General features: G+C 37.5%; 2 protein-coding genes and 1 pseudogene across 2 annotated transcripts; 1 reads left to right on the top strand and 2 right to left on the bottom strand.

Moving 5' to 3' along the window:
- Nucleotides 1–384: 384 nt before the first annotated feature.
- LOC136838485 (homeobox protein 10-like) lies at nt 385–2,744 on the bottom strand. Its single transcript, XM_067103472.1, has 2 exons — nt 2,678–2,744; nt 385–1,583 (listed from the first exon to the last, which is right to left on the bottom strand). Exon 2 carries the CDS (start codon nt 1,547–1,549, stop codon nt 500–502), a length of 1,050 nt encoding a protein of 349 aa, XP_066959573.1. The 5' UTR covers nt 1,550–1,583; nt 2,678–2,744; the 3' UTR covers nt 385–499.
- A 2,476-nt stretch (nt 2,745–5,220) lies between these two features.
- Nucleotides 5,221–11,643, top strand: LOC136839057 (probable cyclin-dependent serine/threonine-protein kinase DDB_G0292550). Its single transcript, XM_067104720.1, has 3 exons — nt 5,221–5,629; nt 7,985–8,425; nt 9,160–11,643. Exons 1-3 carry the CDS (start codon nt 5,221–5,223, stop codon nt 10,146–10,148), a joined length of 1,839 nt encoding a protein of 612 aa, XP_066960821.1. The 3' UTR covers nt 10,149–11,643.
- A 1,382-nt stretch (nt 11,644–13,025) lies between these two features.
- LOC136839056 (probable serine/threonine-protein kinase DDB_G0284491) lies at nt 13,026–15,462 on the bottom strand (annotated as a pseudogene).
- Nucleotides 15,463–17,128: the final 1,666 nt, after the last annotated feature.

Genomic DNA, 17,128 nt, shown 5'->3' with positions numbered 1-17,128 from the left:
GGCAAATTCTGTATTTTCTTTACGAGGTGAAAAACATTTTCATATATCAGTGACTGGGTTTTGCCGATGGGGAGAAAATCATGCAATGTGCAATTTTACTTTGTCAGTATGAAAATCAAGTTAGACAAATAGTTTTCCCACTTGAAAGTAATAGGATTACATCATTGTGATTGCCTTTCCTGTTTGAGTTCTTAGAATCTATATAGTATAAAGTAACGACAAAGGTGTTTACAGGGGTTGCATCCTCTACAAGTAAAGGGGAGAATGAAACCCAACCATGATCATTCTGGTTTTATTTTGATTCTTCTTTGTGCCTGAAACTCCAATGAAGACCCTCCGGCAAATACATTGTAGTTCATTTTAAATATGCTGAATAAACTTGGCCAATAATCAAATAAAAAAAAAATTCCATATTTTTCAACTGATCCCTATTAAAATCACACGATTTACTCAGTTTCAAATGACATTTATTAAATCTTAAAAATACATTTATGATAAATCACAGACTTTCATTAAATAATGCTCTGAGGTAATTTCTTAGATTACCATCAGTAACGTTACTAAATGCATCCAACAGCTCTTTCGTCGATGACTGAAAAGAGGTATTTACTTCGGCTTCTGTTTTAGGAGAATTATGCCTCTTTTCGCGGGAAAATCTCTGACCAAATATTAGGTCTCTGAGCATGACGTCATCGGTGACGTCAAGCCAATCGTTGTCGTGTAAACTTCTGCGTCCCATGTTATTGTTGTTGTTATTATTATTGTTGTTGTTGTTATTGTTGTTATTATTGTTGTTGTTATTGTTTATGTTGTTGATGATGTTGATTGACGTAGATAAAGTGCCGATGAGGAAGACTAAAAATGGGAATATTATGAAGGATCCACCGCACCCATCGCGAGACACTCTTTTAGAAGACTTTTCTTTCACTCTTTCAAAAGTATTGGAATTACTCATCCATTCATCAGTTAACTTCATTAAAGGAGATAAAACTTTGGATTCGGAAATCCTTTTCGAATCTGTTTGGAACGGATCCTTATTTTGGTCGTCTAGGAAGAAAGGTTCCGAGTCTGTCATCTGGAAGCCTATTTTACCAGCCTTATAATATGACCTCAGAGCACCTTCCATTATAATTCTGGCCTTGTCTTCAAACAGCTTTATGTTTTCTAGTTGGTTTGTGCAGCTACTGGAAGCAGGAGTGGGTTCTGAGTCCTTTATTTTCCGAGGATCGTAATCCAGACGTCCGGTAGATCCCATACGATTATCTGATTGCTGGTGATAGTCCGTCATATTCTTTCCTGTGACTTGACGCAAAATCGCACTGTCACGGGAGATGATAAGTTCTTCTGTCTCTTTATCTCGCACTGGAATTGAACCATCCCCGACCAAACCGTTAGCCTCATTATTGGCTACGGAGCCGCCGTATAGAGGCGTATGCTGAAGGATATCATCGGATACCTTCATACGACTACCCATAGAAAAGGCACAAAGTAGCTGCAGAAAAATGAGTATCAGGATCCAGGCGATGGTCTTAGGCAGCCACGCTTCCATGGCTGTGCCCGAAGGAACAGTACTGCCCCAGTGTCTGGAAGTAAAGGGATATATCATCAGTTTAATGACAAGATTTAAGAGTGAAGCAAAATATTATTACCTTTTTTTTTTAGCGTTAGCAATGTGACAGTTCTTCATAATTGCTCTTATTTTATAATGTAAGGCATTTTTAAAATACAGGAAACTGAGGTGTTCAAATTACGGTTTTACAGCTCTCTCTCTCTCTCTCTCTCTCTCTCTCTCTCTCTCTCTCTCTCTCTCTCTTATAAAAATCAAGATATTTACAAGAAAAATAAATAGAAATGAAAGGAAAAAACATGTTTAGTCAGTATCTTCCCTAGTGGTAATAATCTGCCATTACCCACACAGAAAAAAATACATAGGTTACAATATCGATTTTGAAACTGCCAAGCTGAGATAAATATTTAACAGTAACAAAACTACAAAAAGCAGCATCTACCTCTCATAAGGAGGTCGAAGGCATTTGACCCTCTGAACTAAACAGTAGGAAAGCCGACGGAGTTTGAGCTGTCATGCAATTTGTACAGAAAACCAGGGTTATAGTGACCGAGTAGTATTAGTAATAGTAGAAGCAGTAGTAGTAGTAATAGTAGTGGTAGAGAGAGAGCGAGAATGTGGGAGATGCTGCATATTGAAAAATCAGTCATTTCTAAAACACTGCAGAATATTATATTAAATGTTGTAGAATTAGGACTACTGTACCTACTCTGCGGCATATATTACTTTGTACACGTTTGAGAATTTTCTCTTATTTTAAGGATGTGTTGGTTACTCTAGTTACTCTTTTTCTCTTGTGTTATTATTGTTCCTTCCTTTGACCTGATGACTTCAGTTTAAATTTTGTCATATTCTCCAGAAACAGGTGTTCCAGATGGCATGTACAGTAAGTACACATATGTTTCCCCGCTCGCATGCACGCACGCACACACACAAAACCTATATATATATACACGGGTATATACAAACATCCACAAAGTTTCCTACTCTTTACAAGCACATATAACCCAAGTTTACACCGAAAGTCAATCCCGGAATGGGAACTGCAACTGGGAATGGTAACTGCACCTAGAAATACTCATTTGCTCAACGAAAATCTACGCCTCTTACCTTGGTAGCCTTGAATAGCGGAATACGACCGAGTGGTGAGACGCTCAGCGGTACAAATGACTTGGTAACACTGCGCTTGGTTAACGCTTCCAGAATTTCAAAGCCTTCTCTACTACAACTTTGTTGTCAACGGATCCTCGTTCCGACACCTCCAGTACACTGCTGTTCGATCCGCGCACGCTGTTATGCTGTTCTGTTCTTCGGCAGTCGCCATCAGCATGCCAGTACAGTATGCGTTATTATATTGTTTTGTTATCTGCTCATGCATTTCACGTAGTTTGCATCGCAGATTTATTCATAAGTAATTTTGTCTCCTGAAAGCTTAGTTAGCAGCACGGTACCATAAACGTCAGCTGATGATAGCTAAGTATACCTTAGTCTAACCAGACCACTGAGCTGATTAACAGCTCTCCTAGGGCTGGTCCGAAGGATTAGATTTATTTTACGTGGCTAAGAACCAATTGGTTACCTAGCAACGGGACCTACAGCTTTTTGTGGAATCCAAACCACATTATAGCGAGAAATTAATTTCTATCACCAGGAATAAATTCCTCTTATTCTTCATTGGTCGGTCGGAGAGTGCTAGCTGAGAACGGAACCCACTTTCCCTACGAGGAACGCTAACTATAGCACCTTGTATCAAATATTATAGGTTGCTTTTAACTTACTATTTCAGATATTGTTAATTGTATTTTTTTCCCCGACGTATTTTTTTCAAAAAACGAAGAAAACCTCTGACTTCCTTGAATCCTTAATCCCACGATTGAAACTACCTTCGAATTTATTTTTTTTATCATGTTCTCTTATTTTATTGTTAAGTTTATTTTTTCTCAGAAGTATTGTTTTTTCAAAACACGAAGAAAACCTCTGACTTGCTCGAATTCTTAATCTCACAACTGAAACTACCTTCGGATTTATTTTTTTTTTTTACCATGTTCTCTTATTTTATTGTTCATTGTATTTTCCCATTGTTTTTTTTTTTTCAAAACCGAAAAAAACCTTGACTTGCTTTTTCCATGTTCTCTTATTTTATTGTTTATTGTATTTTTTCCCAGAAGTATTTTTTTTCAAAAACCGATTGAAAATACCTTCGAAATTTTTTTTACCATGTTCTCTAATTTTTCGTCTTTCTATCCCTTCTTTGTTATTAATTTCTGACAGTCATTGTGTATTATATACTTTAAAGGATTTCTACAAGAGGCCTTCTCTTTGTTGAAAGTCACTGTATTTTACCGGATTTCTGCAAGAGGCGCCATGTTCTTTGTTACCTAGTAACCTCTCAAAAGACCAACGATCGTAAACTTCACCATTACATCTCATAACCCACCTCCTTATCGTCTTGTAACGGGACAGCAGGTGACAGTCGCCACACCTCACCTTAACCGTTACGTCCGTAGCCTTTTCATTAAGGAGGTTACTCATGCACGCAACACTTTTGGAGTGAATAAGGCGCAAACATCGTACCGCGCACGGATGGCCTGAAGTTCACCAAGAACCAACATGGCTTCCGAGTCCACCTCTTAATTCGCTCGTCGTCACGAATTTCGTGACGAATTACAGAATAAATGTACCGATGCAGGGTGGCCTCCGTCAACGAATCTTGACGGAGGTTATGCATTCAGTATGACCCGTATTTGTTTCTTTGGCAACACGATAACTCATAGGGTTGTTGAAAAGATTTTAGTGACATAAATTATTTATGTAGGGTTTTGTTATGAGCTATGTAACAGAGGATTAGGTCTTCAGATGGTTCTGCATCCGTTAATATTGAAAGATTTTTCTTTTTTTTCAAAATTGAGGTTCTGTTGAAAAACTCAACAAAATAAGCACCAGGGTAATAAAATTTTACGATTTCATAATGAAGAAGGTAAACATAACTAGTAGATTATAACTTCCCTTAATGGGGTCCTGTAAATATGCCCTCTCTTGGGTCCTTTATAGATTTCTGGTGTCTATCTGAGGAATGTAGATTACAGGAATCTAACAAAGTAAATAGACTTAGGAGATCTTAACAGTTGAAATTACTTCAAGCGCGAATGCTGTTTCCCGTTGTATTACTTACTAATATGTTTTGGCAGAATTTCAAATGATTGCCCGCCTCTTTCTCAGTTCCAGCATTGACTCAGGTGTACACCTGGATCAGGTGACTTCGTCGGCAGGTAGATCATCAGAGCTAAATGATCCGTATGGTACAACCTCAATATGGCGCTTGAAAATTTTGCCTTTATCTTTGACGTAACCTCCGTTGGGAGGAGAGCTAACAAATTATCTTAATGCTTCGGCACATTCTGTAATGAAACTCTCAATCTCTGAAGAGTCACAAACGTAACAAAAACTTGAGCCAGGTAATAGAGATGAGAAGACTTCGGAACGTGCCGTATGCCTTCCTTTCCTAATGTTAACATAGCGGGTCGTCCAAATCAATAATATGCGCGTTTCTGTTTAATATAATCTCCGTTTCGTGCAGACGATGCTCCAGTTCCATTCAGTAAGTACTTAGCTCATCGACCCATCACACGATCCCCTTGTCAGATTAGTCCCGAATGATACCCGAAAGAGGGAGTTTTCAGAAATGGATATTACTCACCACGTCGACATTGCTCCGTTTGGCGAGCGCTCTCCCGTCTGCCACCAGTTCGCCCGCCTTCGTGAGATATCCCCAAGACCTAGGCCTAGACTATGCTACGAGTCACAGCGACAACATCACCGACAACTCTGATTACGATGACGACTACAGCGACTATTACTACGGCGAAATCTACTCGAGCGTTTACACCGATTTCTACGACTTCAGCGACACGGCGTCGTTCAGATGCCAGGGTTTCGAACCTGATGTCGCTTTGGCGAGGTCGCTGGAAAGGGAATTGTTCAAAGCGACACCTCGGCTGTATAAAAGGGCTTTGAACGCGTTGGGTATTACGTACGAAGATGGTGACTCCTCTTCGATTAATGGTGAGTATAGACGCTGATATTGATGCACGTCGTCAGAAAAATGAGTGACGACAATGCTGGGATTTAAAAATCTCAAGGTATCTATCAAAGTGAAAAAGTTTGTACTTAGGTGTGTATAGTTATATTTGCAGTTTTCTAAAGAAACAGTAGGGTATTAGATGTAACTTACGGTTATATTCATGCTAAAAAAATTGTCCTACAATTCTGAACCCAGCTAGAAACAGTGTTTAGATGTTACATATGGCCAGTTATATTCATACTTGAGAAACTTTCACATCATTTTGATCGTAAATTTATGACGCTTTCGTTCTCCACGTTCCATCTCGTTTCCATAAGAAGTATAGATAGATGATGATCTGCAAAAAAAAAAAAAAAAAAAAAGCCTGGCAAACTGATACACATTTAAGGTACCTTCAATATCAGCATGTTATGCAGTTAAATTGCTAAGTTCTATTTATTTGCTCACATCAGCCCTTTATCCTATCTATGTCATATTCATATATATGTATATCCAGGTTCGGAATAAGAAAAGTATATGTTAAAACTGAGATTTATAGAACTATAACACCCCCTTATTGTATACCTTATTTTTGCGTACTTAATTTAAAATGAGCGTTTCATTCATGTCTCGCTTGTTATTTTAGATTCTTTTAATTTTCCAAAACCATTTGATTCTAAAGGGAGAAATTGCGTCAAGGTAAAGAACATACTTGTTTGTCGAGCGCTTTTGTGTTTTAGGAAAATAAGAATTATTTTTTGTATTAGTTCTGTGTAAAACTTACTGTGTTATAAATGAAAATCCTATCGACAGTAAATGTTAATGGAACAGCATTCAGGTTAGAAGGGAACGTTGATTTGCCGCACCTGTAGATCCGATAGCGCAGTGGTTCTCAACCTGGGGGGGGGGCGTCCCCTTAGGGGTGCGTCAGCAATTTCCAAGGGGGCGCGAGCCCTATGGAAAAATTAAAAATTCTCTAATTATATTCGCCTTTCTCTTAACAAGAGTCGCTAAGAAGTAGTGTCAGGCATCTCACTAATACATTCCCAAAAGAATAAAAACACACCTTCTCTTTCTTTTTATTTTTAATTTTCCTTTAAATCTGGGAGGGAATGTTACTCATAGATGCAAGGGGGGGCGTGGAGAGAGGGACCAACTCTTAAAGGGGGCGTGGTAATGAAACGGTTAAGAACCACTGCTGAAAGCAGGAAAGATAAATATTAGACTGAATCCGAACATGATAAATAAGATATCGTAAGAGACGCGTATTTCTAGAAGGCATCAAAATCAATTTTGTTCATTATGCATGATTGATGTTGATTAATATAAAGACAAGCAGGATCCAGTGCTTGTGTTAAGGGATAGAACTAAACTACCGATTTTGAAAAATTACGGGAAGATGAAACTGGCGTCGACTAGGCAAAGTTTCCCAGATTTTGACCTAAAATCGATTCTCTTACGAAGAAAACTGGGTCACGAAAAGTTGACTCGAGAGTTGATTATCACATGATTAAGATTGAATAATGTTGAGAAGGTATCACATGCAGATAAAAAGAAAAAAATATGTTGGTAGTGAGGTCTTCACATTCTTCAAGTGAAATACTGAGAAGAGAAATGAGGTTGCTAAGCTCTTGAAGGTATTCCAATTATTGATACGATATCTACCTCTAATGCCAAAGTTTGTTTTAATTTGTCAATGGAAGCAGAAAAGATAATGCCCCAACTAACATACCTATCATGGTAAAAGGACCTATTAAAAATAGATTAGAAAACTGAAACCAATAAGTAATGTTATTCAAGAAACCTTTCTTATGATTTTAAAGTTCTAGATGCTATTCGTAGTGATAGTGATAAGGTGTTGTAAAAACGTCCGTATGATACTTGACAGATATCCCGTGCTGACCTGCTTTTACTCCTGGAGATAGGGTCATATTGAGAGCGAACGTAAGTTCAAAAATGACGATAGATTCTATGGCATATGTGTTAATGGTAACCATGTAATAGAGAACGTGCTGTGGATTTTATTAACTGCATATTATCAACTGCAGGAGAAAGAAAGACAAGGTAGTGGCTGTTTTTTGTTACTTGGATGTTTATAGTTAGGCGAATAAAAGTGAATATAATATTTGCCCATTAACATAATTTTCTTGTTAAATATCTTTGTATTTATAATTTCGTCTAGCCATATTCCTCTATTTTATTGACTTGATATTTCACTAATGCTGTGCAAACGATTACATTAATATAGCATTGCTTAACTTATATTACAATTGCAATACTTATTTTCATTGTCGTTTGACCCCTGAGGTAATTTATGCTTGAGGTAGCATGCTGATTATTATGATTTCCTCCAACAGACCACCACTTGAGAAATATTGACGGAAGGAAAAAGGAAATAGACAAACAAGCTGATGTTAACCAAGGGCAGTCCCGCCATCTGCATTATCGTACCCACCACGGACAAGAATTATCGTACTCAAGGAGAGGTTATCAAAACAAAACGAAAGGTCTATCAGTATTTGAGAGTCAGTGGAAAAGTTTGGATGTACGCCGTGATGCATTTAATATTTCGTGGAATTCGGGTTCTGGTGTTTCAAAAGTTCCTGGGGAGACTTTAAACCACCATATCAAACGCAGGGATCATGGTTACAACAAGGGATATCATCCAATGCCTTATCCGGAAGTGAAGTGCAAGCATTCCAACACTGGGATTTATTCCTTCCTAGCCTTCTGCATCCTCTCGCTGGACATAACAGCAGACATCATGAAGAGTATCAATATATCTATTGATATTGGAGGTAATTTGAGAGTTTATATTTTTAAAATTTGTTCCATTCGTAGGACGTACTAGTGTGTAGGTTAGTCTAAGTCCACCCCATTAGCCTATCTTACATTCCATGGTGCTCTTTAGGTGCACTGATGGAGAATTTTAACAAGTGAAATAGTGTCTTCTCAGTTGTGGGTTTCTTCATCTGGTTAACTGCTGCCAGTGGCTAATTAAGAGAGAAAAATGTGGCTTCTCCATCCATACGGGCCAAATGAAGCCTTTGTAGAATAATGCCTTACAACTATGTAGGTTTTGACTAATGCCGCTACCTCAAAGGAGTTACTTCCATGGTCTATAACCAAACTAATATCAAAGAAATCTCTTCTAATTTAGTTGGTCTTTTGGCAGGTATTGTGTTAGATTAACATTATAACACATTAATGTAATGACTAAGAGGGCAAAACAACCCATGCCAACGTCAATTAAATCAATTTGAATTTTTAATCCATTAAATCATGAATTATTTAATCCATTTCTGTGCTGCCAATAGTTGCCTATGTATGGGACACAGCGCTTTGAATATGGCGTAGCATTTGCACGTTGCTTTCATTCACCTGGAGAGACTATTGCAGTTTACCAATAATAGTAGGATTTTATATGGGCATAACTAGATCTTTCCATTATTAATATGGTTCCATTGAAGTTATTCACCATAATTGTTGACAGTTAGTCTTGTAAGTTTCATAAATTTATTTTCCTTTCCAGGAGGTTGTGGGTGTGGTTGCAACTGTGGCAATGGCACTTGTTGTGGTAACAACAACAACAATAATAATAACAATAATAACAGCAACATTAACAATAATAACAATATGATTGGTAGATCATTCTCATCAGAAGGCGAAACAGGACGGAAGCTCTTTGGTGGCTGCAGGTGTTGCTGCTGCTGTTGTTGTAATAGCAATAATAATAATAACAATAATAATAATAATAACAATAACAATAATAACAACAACAACAATAATAATGTTGGATCAGCTGCTGCAGTGCTCAGAAGAAAAGGGAGTAACAATGTTAACAGAATTTCTGCTCCTAGTGCGAATGCCATAAACAATGGGTATTTTGGATATGAACCCCTGAGATATGGGTATTATTATGGGAGGTCCCTTGTTGATGGTTTTATGGAGAAAATTGCAGATTATTTTACCCAAGAAAATGATGCAGAACCTTATGTACCTTATTATCTCGACCTCACTGACGAAGGAGAGGAAAGTGATGCTGATGAAGGTGAAGAAGAGTTGACTGCAAATGGGAGTGAAGATTTAGCAGTTAGTGATGTTTCTGAAGACAAATATGATAAAGGGCAGTTTAGAAATGACAGTGAAAATCTTGATAGTGTAGTGGAAACTCACAGAAGATTAGACAGAAGTATTGAAGTTAATGCAATTGTAAAATTACAAGGAATTCTTGTCTCTGGTGAACACGAGTCACAACAAATGTATTCATCTGATGAACAAGTGACATATGAAACTGGCGAGACTTTTGGGAATTATGAAAATGTGGAAACTGAGGAAGAATACGCAGCTGAAGACTTCAATAACGCATCTTCAGGGTACACCAGGACCTTTGGACCAATTGTCTCTGCTTACTTGACCCTTCTGGAGTCAAAACTCGAAGAAATTGAGGAAGGACTGGATGAAGCCCTTTTGCAGAGTTGGTTTTTAAAGATGGTTGACCTTTTGAGACATCATGTATAGCTAAATGTTAGGAGTTCATACACTTGGTAGTTGAGTCAAAAATAGACAATTATTTTAGTGTTTTACCGGGAAATGGATTCTGTGTATCGAATGAGAGAAAATAATATAGAATGCTGATGATGAAACCATGAGAGAAGAGGTAGGTGGATGTTTCCGTGTACAGTACTGTATGGGTAAATGTAGAGGTTCACATCTTATAAGACCTCTCATTATGACTTGAGTGAGAATTATTTATTTCGTTTTTGCATTTATTTTTAGTATTTATGCATCTGAAGGGACTGGATGAGCTAGCTCCTGCAGTGTTCAGGTGATCCAAATGTCATCCTTAGTTACTTCTGTTGTTAGGAATCAGCAGTACTGTAATAAAAGTAGTTTTTATAGTGTCACACTGTTGTGAATCAAGGAGTTTTGATGTTGGGTGAAGTTAAGGCAAAAGTCGTTATGTTAACTGGTTAGTTAAGTTGAACACATTGTGCAGAAAACCTACATGGCTTCACCCAAAGAGTTTTAGACTTTAGACAACTCTATGTAAATAATCCATCACACACACACACACACACCGCATTATCTTTGTATAATCTTAAATACTCCAATATGTTTTAAGTCATTGCTTGCTTACCCTTTAATATTCCACCATTCGAGATTGATCTCTTGGAATTGATTCTCCCTGTTCCATGAAATCATTCACAGAATTGTCCTATGCAGCACTACCTTTCTAGTAGTGTTCCCCCACCCTCCTTTCATCAAAATATGAGCAGATCACAGCATACCCACTCCTCAAGTGAAGATTTTACTTTGTCCTTCCTCATTCTTCCAACTCATTGTTTCCAAATATATTTAACAAATATAGATTAGTTTGAGCATCCTTCATCCTAACTCTTTCGTGCAGACTCAAGATCCACATTTGTCTCAACATTAATTGGTCATTTAGTCATAAACAGTGTAATCCAGTGTCTCTCTCTGTCTCAGATATTTTTGTATAATCCTCAAAATATTTTAGTTGTTAAATATGAGGTTGAATCTTCAAAACCTCATTGAAGACAAAGGAAAGCGTAATCTGTCAAAAATAGTAATACTAACTTGTGACGTTTCCTTGCTTTTTGTATATGATATATACATATCGATATATATCCTAGGCCATTTATTTGTATTAACATTGAATAAGCAATTCCATGAATAGTTCCTACAGGTGAAAAAACTGGTGACACTGTGTAAGACTAAATGAATTTTTGGACATTTTCCGCTTCTCATTTTGTTGTAAACATTGGGATTGACCATAAAGTTCTTGAAAAACATTTTAAAGAAATTGTTTTGATGAATCGCCTGAATTGCAGTGTTAAGTAACCAAAAACTTTTAATTATACCATTGAGGAGTGTGCTTTGGAATCACCTGATGCTTTAGGCATCTTGCTTTCTGATAAGTAACTTAACAAAACCTAATGTTTCAAAGATCTTATAGTGTAACTTAAATATTAAAGATATCACACAGTTAAAATTAATTCCATGTAACTTTTTATCTAAGCTGAACTGTACTTAACACTTACCATTTAGTTTATGAGGTATATTTGTGAAATGTATCATGTCTAAAAGGGTAGGTTGGCAAAACCATCATCATCAAAATGTAGCTAATTAGTAAAGAAGTCTAAGTCTGATAAGATGGGAGGTTAACGTACAGTACAATATTGCTCCTTTCCTGTGAATGTGCTGTCAGGTGAACCTGTACACTAATCAGTTACTGTAGTTAAAGTCCAGGCAACCCTTGAAGTAATAGAAAATACTTCCATAATTAACAAAATAAGTTTTTTTTATGGCAGTCCTCTTGGTGTGCAAAACATGGTCATTCTCCTGTTATGCATCCTGTGTAGAGGAGGCTACTTCGCAATTGATGGATCGATTGATTTATAAATTTCAGGCATACATGCCAAGCACTTGGGCAACTTAGGAGATTCAGCGCTGAAACGGAAATTAACAGTAAAAAAAGTTTGAAAGGTGCAGCAGGAGGAAAACCTCGCAGTTGCAATATGAATCAGTTGTTAGGAGAGAATGGAAAGTAAGATGGAAGAAAGAGAATATGAATGGAGGTGCAGTAAAAGGAATGAAAGGAGCGGCAGCCAGGGGCCGAAGGGAAGCTGCAAAGTACCTTAAGTAATGCCTACATTGCACCGCTTGAGGTGCAGTGATGGCACGACCCCCCTAAGGGGGCTACTTTGCTATTGAGAATGGCATTTGAGCTCACCTTACTTGAAAAATCTCAAATAGCTGGCAGTAGGACCAATGAGCTGCTACAAAATCATAAGTAACATTCTTCAGACATGGCTGATCCTCACCTAACCAGGCAGTACTTATTCTAGTCAATGAACCAAGGGTGCAGAACTAGAGGAGCCAATTTCTTTTTAGGAACTGGTGTTGACCTTTCTCATGGGGGACTTTGGAAATAAGTTCCTCATAGAGAAGGACTTAATGAAATAAATTGGAAGAATTCCCAGGTCTATGGACACACTGTTGTGGTGGGTGCTTAAGCTCAGTCGGAACTTTTGCTGACCCTCGTGAATATGTGAGTAATAAAAGCCAGGTCTTTGGTTCAGGAGGTACGGCTGCTTTGCAATTTGTGGTTTTTTGCAATAAAAAATTTACAAAGTCGAAGATATCTTAGAGGATACAAAACAATTACTTTTGACATTTTTGGAAATACCAACCATCTCAAGGAATTTTTTCAAGAATTGTGCAGAATGATTTATATTACTGACATGAAGTTACCACCATTGACCTTGGGAAGAAGAAAACTACTTAAAGCATGTAATAAGTCCACTCCTGAAGGATCTGAAAACCGTAAGTAAAAGTTTAGATTTATTCTTAATGCAAAATGGCTGTCAGTCATCCACTGGAACCATATGTATGAAAAATTTTTCCAAACTCAACGAACTACATAAAACCATCATATTCCTCAAGTCTGGAATTCTAAATAAACGCAGAAAGTTTCTCAAGAAGAACCTGGAACCAGGCTTTCAGATAACCTTGAGAATAACTTCTCCTCAAAGCACCTCCCCCACGTTTCAAGAGCCTCCGGTGAACCGCAGGAAAAACTTGGTGCAGACGTTCAGGTATTTTGATTCTGGCAGGTTCTTCGTCTTTGTACCCCTCGGCTGGAATTTGTGCCTCTCCTGTAAAGTAGTAATCCTCAGAATTGCCAAGATGATGTTTTCCCTCGAAACTCTTATTTGTTTCACCCACATTTGTATTCCCATTTTCTTTGATCGGGTTAGCGCCGTTTTCTTTAGTGCTGCGTGTCCCACACATCCAATGAAATTCCTACTTCAGGATTGAGCGTTCCTGTCCACCTCCTTCTCCTCCCATTGTTATTGTTATTGGTGTTGGTGTTCGTGTTCGTGTTCGTGTTGTTGTTGTTGTTGACGTTCGTGTTGTTACTGACGTTCGTGTTGTTCGTGGTGACTGTCGTCCCGGTGATGTTGATGTCGATGTTGATAGTTGCCATGATGTCAGCTGTGATGTCTAGGCTCAGGATGGCGAAAGCCAGGAATGAGTAGAGACCAGTGTTGGAGGTCTTGCAAACCACCTGAAAAAAGAGAGCGTTTATGTTTACATCAAGGAGGAGCTGGTCGTAGCTGAGAGTGTTGCATTTGCAGTGTTTTAAAATCACAATATACGCAGTTAATTTATTTCTGTTCAGTTGGGATAAATGTTCACAAAGGATACTGTATTTTGTAGATAACAAATTGCAAATTTTTTTCTGTATGAAGCTTTATTTATTACAGGGTATTTTAGTACAGATGTTGTATAATTGAACGGTGTACGTTGTACTTTAGGTCATCGTTGGTCTTAGATTCATGTACATAATTCACATATTGGTCACTTTATGTTAAACGTTTCCAACTCTACTGGAACTGTTGGGGCTTTGAAATTAAGCGAACTACTCGTTGTAAAGCCGAATAAAGATAAGATTGTGTAGCCGTATATAATTAATTTCATGTGATGATTATTAAATATGATGGTTGTACAGTCATTAATATGACGTGAAATAATAAAAGGTATATAATCAGTATTAAAGATAATACATTTTCCATTTTTGAGTGATAAATTTAGTATTTTCTTTATATTTCGTATATTTATTGTATATTCACTGCGTTATTTGTTGAAAAAAAACCTTCTCAAAGGAAATTTCTGTCCGCGGGAAATTTTAGGTTAAAATTCACAGTAATGAACTTTACCGAAGAAAAATATGCACATTCCTTAAACTTTGTTGAATTCATTATACGTATTTCTTCGGTACCTGCATTTCTGTTGAAAAGACTCCCCAGTAAGTTGGAATTGAATATACATCACTACTAGTTCATATTACAAGAAAAAATTCCCTCAAATTTCTTTTACAAGAAAATGTAAATTTCTCAGTCTGGTCTTTACAGAGAACATATTGAGAATTTTTCGGCCTAATATCAACAATGGCCTCCCTGTGTCACAGAACACGTAATACTAGATGTAATGTAGAAAACTTGGTTTTTAAGCCCTCATAAAAATCAAGTATTCAGATAAACTCGTTAGCCAGCTTAGGTAACTTTTTCCATTTCCAATATGCAGGGGAAAACGTGTAATATTTTGGCTTCTCAGTTACATTGCTTAGGTATCAATAAACCTTGAAGTAAGATTCATCTACTTCAGCTGACCATCCGAGGAAGAATGCCTGAACTTTATCGTTTTTTTTTTTTGGCCAGTTTTCAAATTTTATTAATTGTTGTAAATCACTAAATTGTTTGTAGGCTTATATGTCTCAGTTCAAGAATAAAATTGACTTTTGGGTGCGGTGAAATACATATTCGTAATTAGCTCTATACTGAAAAACTTTAATTTGTTGTGTGAGTTGGTAAGTATAAACAAAAACTTTTCTGATAAAGTTGCGAGTTGATCATCTAACTTTCAAAGTTAACAAATCGTTGGGAAATGATGAGACTTACCTCCGGGTATCCGCCGGAATCGCGCACAGTCCTGCCAGGTGAACGCTCTTGTATATCGTCCGAACGAGGAAATATGAGATTTGATGAAACATTCTCTTCACTTTTTCCGCCATCCCTCTCATATTTTCACTTCCACTAACCATGGATGATCCATGCGTAAGATTACTGTTGCTTAAGCTCTTCACCGTCGATGCCATGCCAGCTTGCATGACGTCATTCTTAAACAAATAGTCGGGCGGCTCTTTCTGATACGATTTTGCCGATGTATAAACGTCCGTTAGCATATCTTTCGAAATAGTCCCAGCTTTTACGCCTTCACCTTGCTTCCACATCATTTTTGGAACCATGGTCGAATCCAGGTACAAATTCGAACTTGAGTTAGCGTTGTGGGTATTTAAAAGTTCGTACGCTCTCTGTTCGAAACCCTCAATGAATTCGTAAACCCCGAACGTCAGCTGGTTGCACAGTCCTAGCATAGGGTGCGTTGGAGTAACGTACGTTAGTGAAGCATTATTAGCAACGTTTTCATTCAAACCTTTTGGAACGAGAAAGAAATTTGTATGAGGCATATCGATAGTCTTAAATCGCTTATTCTGTTTTTCATCATTCACTGAATGTGATCATTACGACTGTCACTCGGAGCTTCTCAGAACTTAGGCTTATAGCGGGTATAGTGTCCTTAAGTTATTTATTAATAGGCTCATATCTTTTACGTGTTCCTCAAGTTTTAAAATATTCCTCGAAGTTATCAATCTCAAAAACACTGCATATTAATTATGTGAACACGAAGAGTTTTAACGTGAGCTATTTGCTCTGCCGAAACAAGCAAGCCTCGTGCTGTCGATGCCGGCGACTCGTAACACATACTGGCGGCAAATTCTCCGGTTGCTGATTGGAGCGAAGTTTATGAGAAAAGTAACTGTTCTTTATGCTCTCCCCCGACTCGCCATGCCTCTCTCTCTCTCTCTCTCTCTCTCTCTCTCTTCTCCCCGGTTGCTCGCCATATGGTAGACGCCCTTTGTGATTTCAGGTTTTCGTAACCTTTATATCGCATTGCAAAGGAATTCCCCAATGCGATTGCGTATAGAATAAAAGTAGATTGTTTTGGCTTCAAATGAATTCCATATGACATTCATTTCAACATTGGATTTCACAATTCCTGTGGAGGTAGCATCACATCGTTGACCAAAGCAGTAGTGAATATTATTGTAGAAACAGGTTGTTCAAGGAGTAAAAGCCAGTGCTGGCATAAGGCCAACTTCTCTCAAGGTAACTTGTGATTGCGTGAAAAATAGTTAATGATCATTTTAGTGACAATATCGCGGATGGATGCATGCAAGTTTTTGTTAAAAACTGATGCTTTTAATTCAACTGTTTCTTGTCTGTCATTTGAAACGATTTCAGGCCATCTCTTTGCTTATTAATTTATTGATGGCCATCGCTGCTGATGTTTTCAGGCATAACTATTATCAGTTCCTCGAATAATTCGAGGAACACATCTTTAGTTATTTATGACCGATGCTTGAAATGTTAGCGGGAATCTAATGGATTGATAATTTACTGACTGAACTTTGAAGTTACTGAAGGAACTATGGTCCTAGACTAATGAATTATGAACAGTTCTATTTGTGACTAGACCTTGAAATATACATTGCTTTACAATACTATAGTCATGTGTTACCCATAATATGAGGTGTTTTGTGCAGTTATCCCATTTAAAACTAATTTATTACCATAAACTAAAGGACCCAATGATAATTTGGGGTTCGGGGGTGGTCATAGGGAATTTTCGCATTTTCCGTGTTTACTGTGTAGGAAGACACTGTGAAAAACTTAGTAGATGAATTGCCGTACTTACAAGAATATGGAACATTTTAGGATGACCTCTGAAGTTGGGTTGCATAGGGTTATTCATTGTTGCGCGTAAAGGAAACATTGACCTTTTTTATGCACTGTAAGGTCCTTCACACAATTTTTAAAATTAGTCCTCAGAAATAATGACTTGTTATAAAG

This window comes from Macrobrachium rosenbergii, chromosome 5 (genome assembly GCF_040412425.1).
Source record: "Macrobrachium rosenbergii isolate ZJJX-2024 chromosome 5, ASM4041242v1, whole genome shotgun sequence".
Classification (NCBI taxonomy): domain Eukaryota; kingdom Metazoa; phylum Arthropoda; class Malacostraca; order Decapoda; family Palaemonidae; genus Macrobrachium; species Macrobrachium rosenbergii.
This window is presented reverse-complemented; position numbering and strand designations above follow the sequence as displayed.

Bases quoted from the DNA above. Each gene is read 5' to 3' on its own strand.
- LOC136838485 (XM_067103472.1), bottom strand. From the start codon at position 1,549: ATGGAAGCGTGGCTGCCTAAGACCATCGCCTGGATCCTGATACTCATT.
- LOC136839057 (XM_067104720.1), top strand. From the start codon at position 5,221: ATGATACCCGAAAGAGGGAGTTTTCAGAAATGGATATTACTCACCACG. The intron at 5,630-7,984 runs GTGAGTATAGAC...TTCCTCCAACAG, and splicing joins TGACTCCTCTTCGATTAATG to ACCACCACTTGAGAAATATT. The intron at 8,426-9,159 runs GTAATTTGAGAG...TTTCCTTTCCAG, and splicing joins TATATCTATTGATATTGGAG to GAGGTTGTGGGTGTGGTTGC.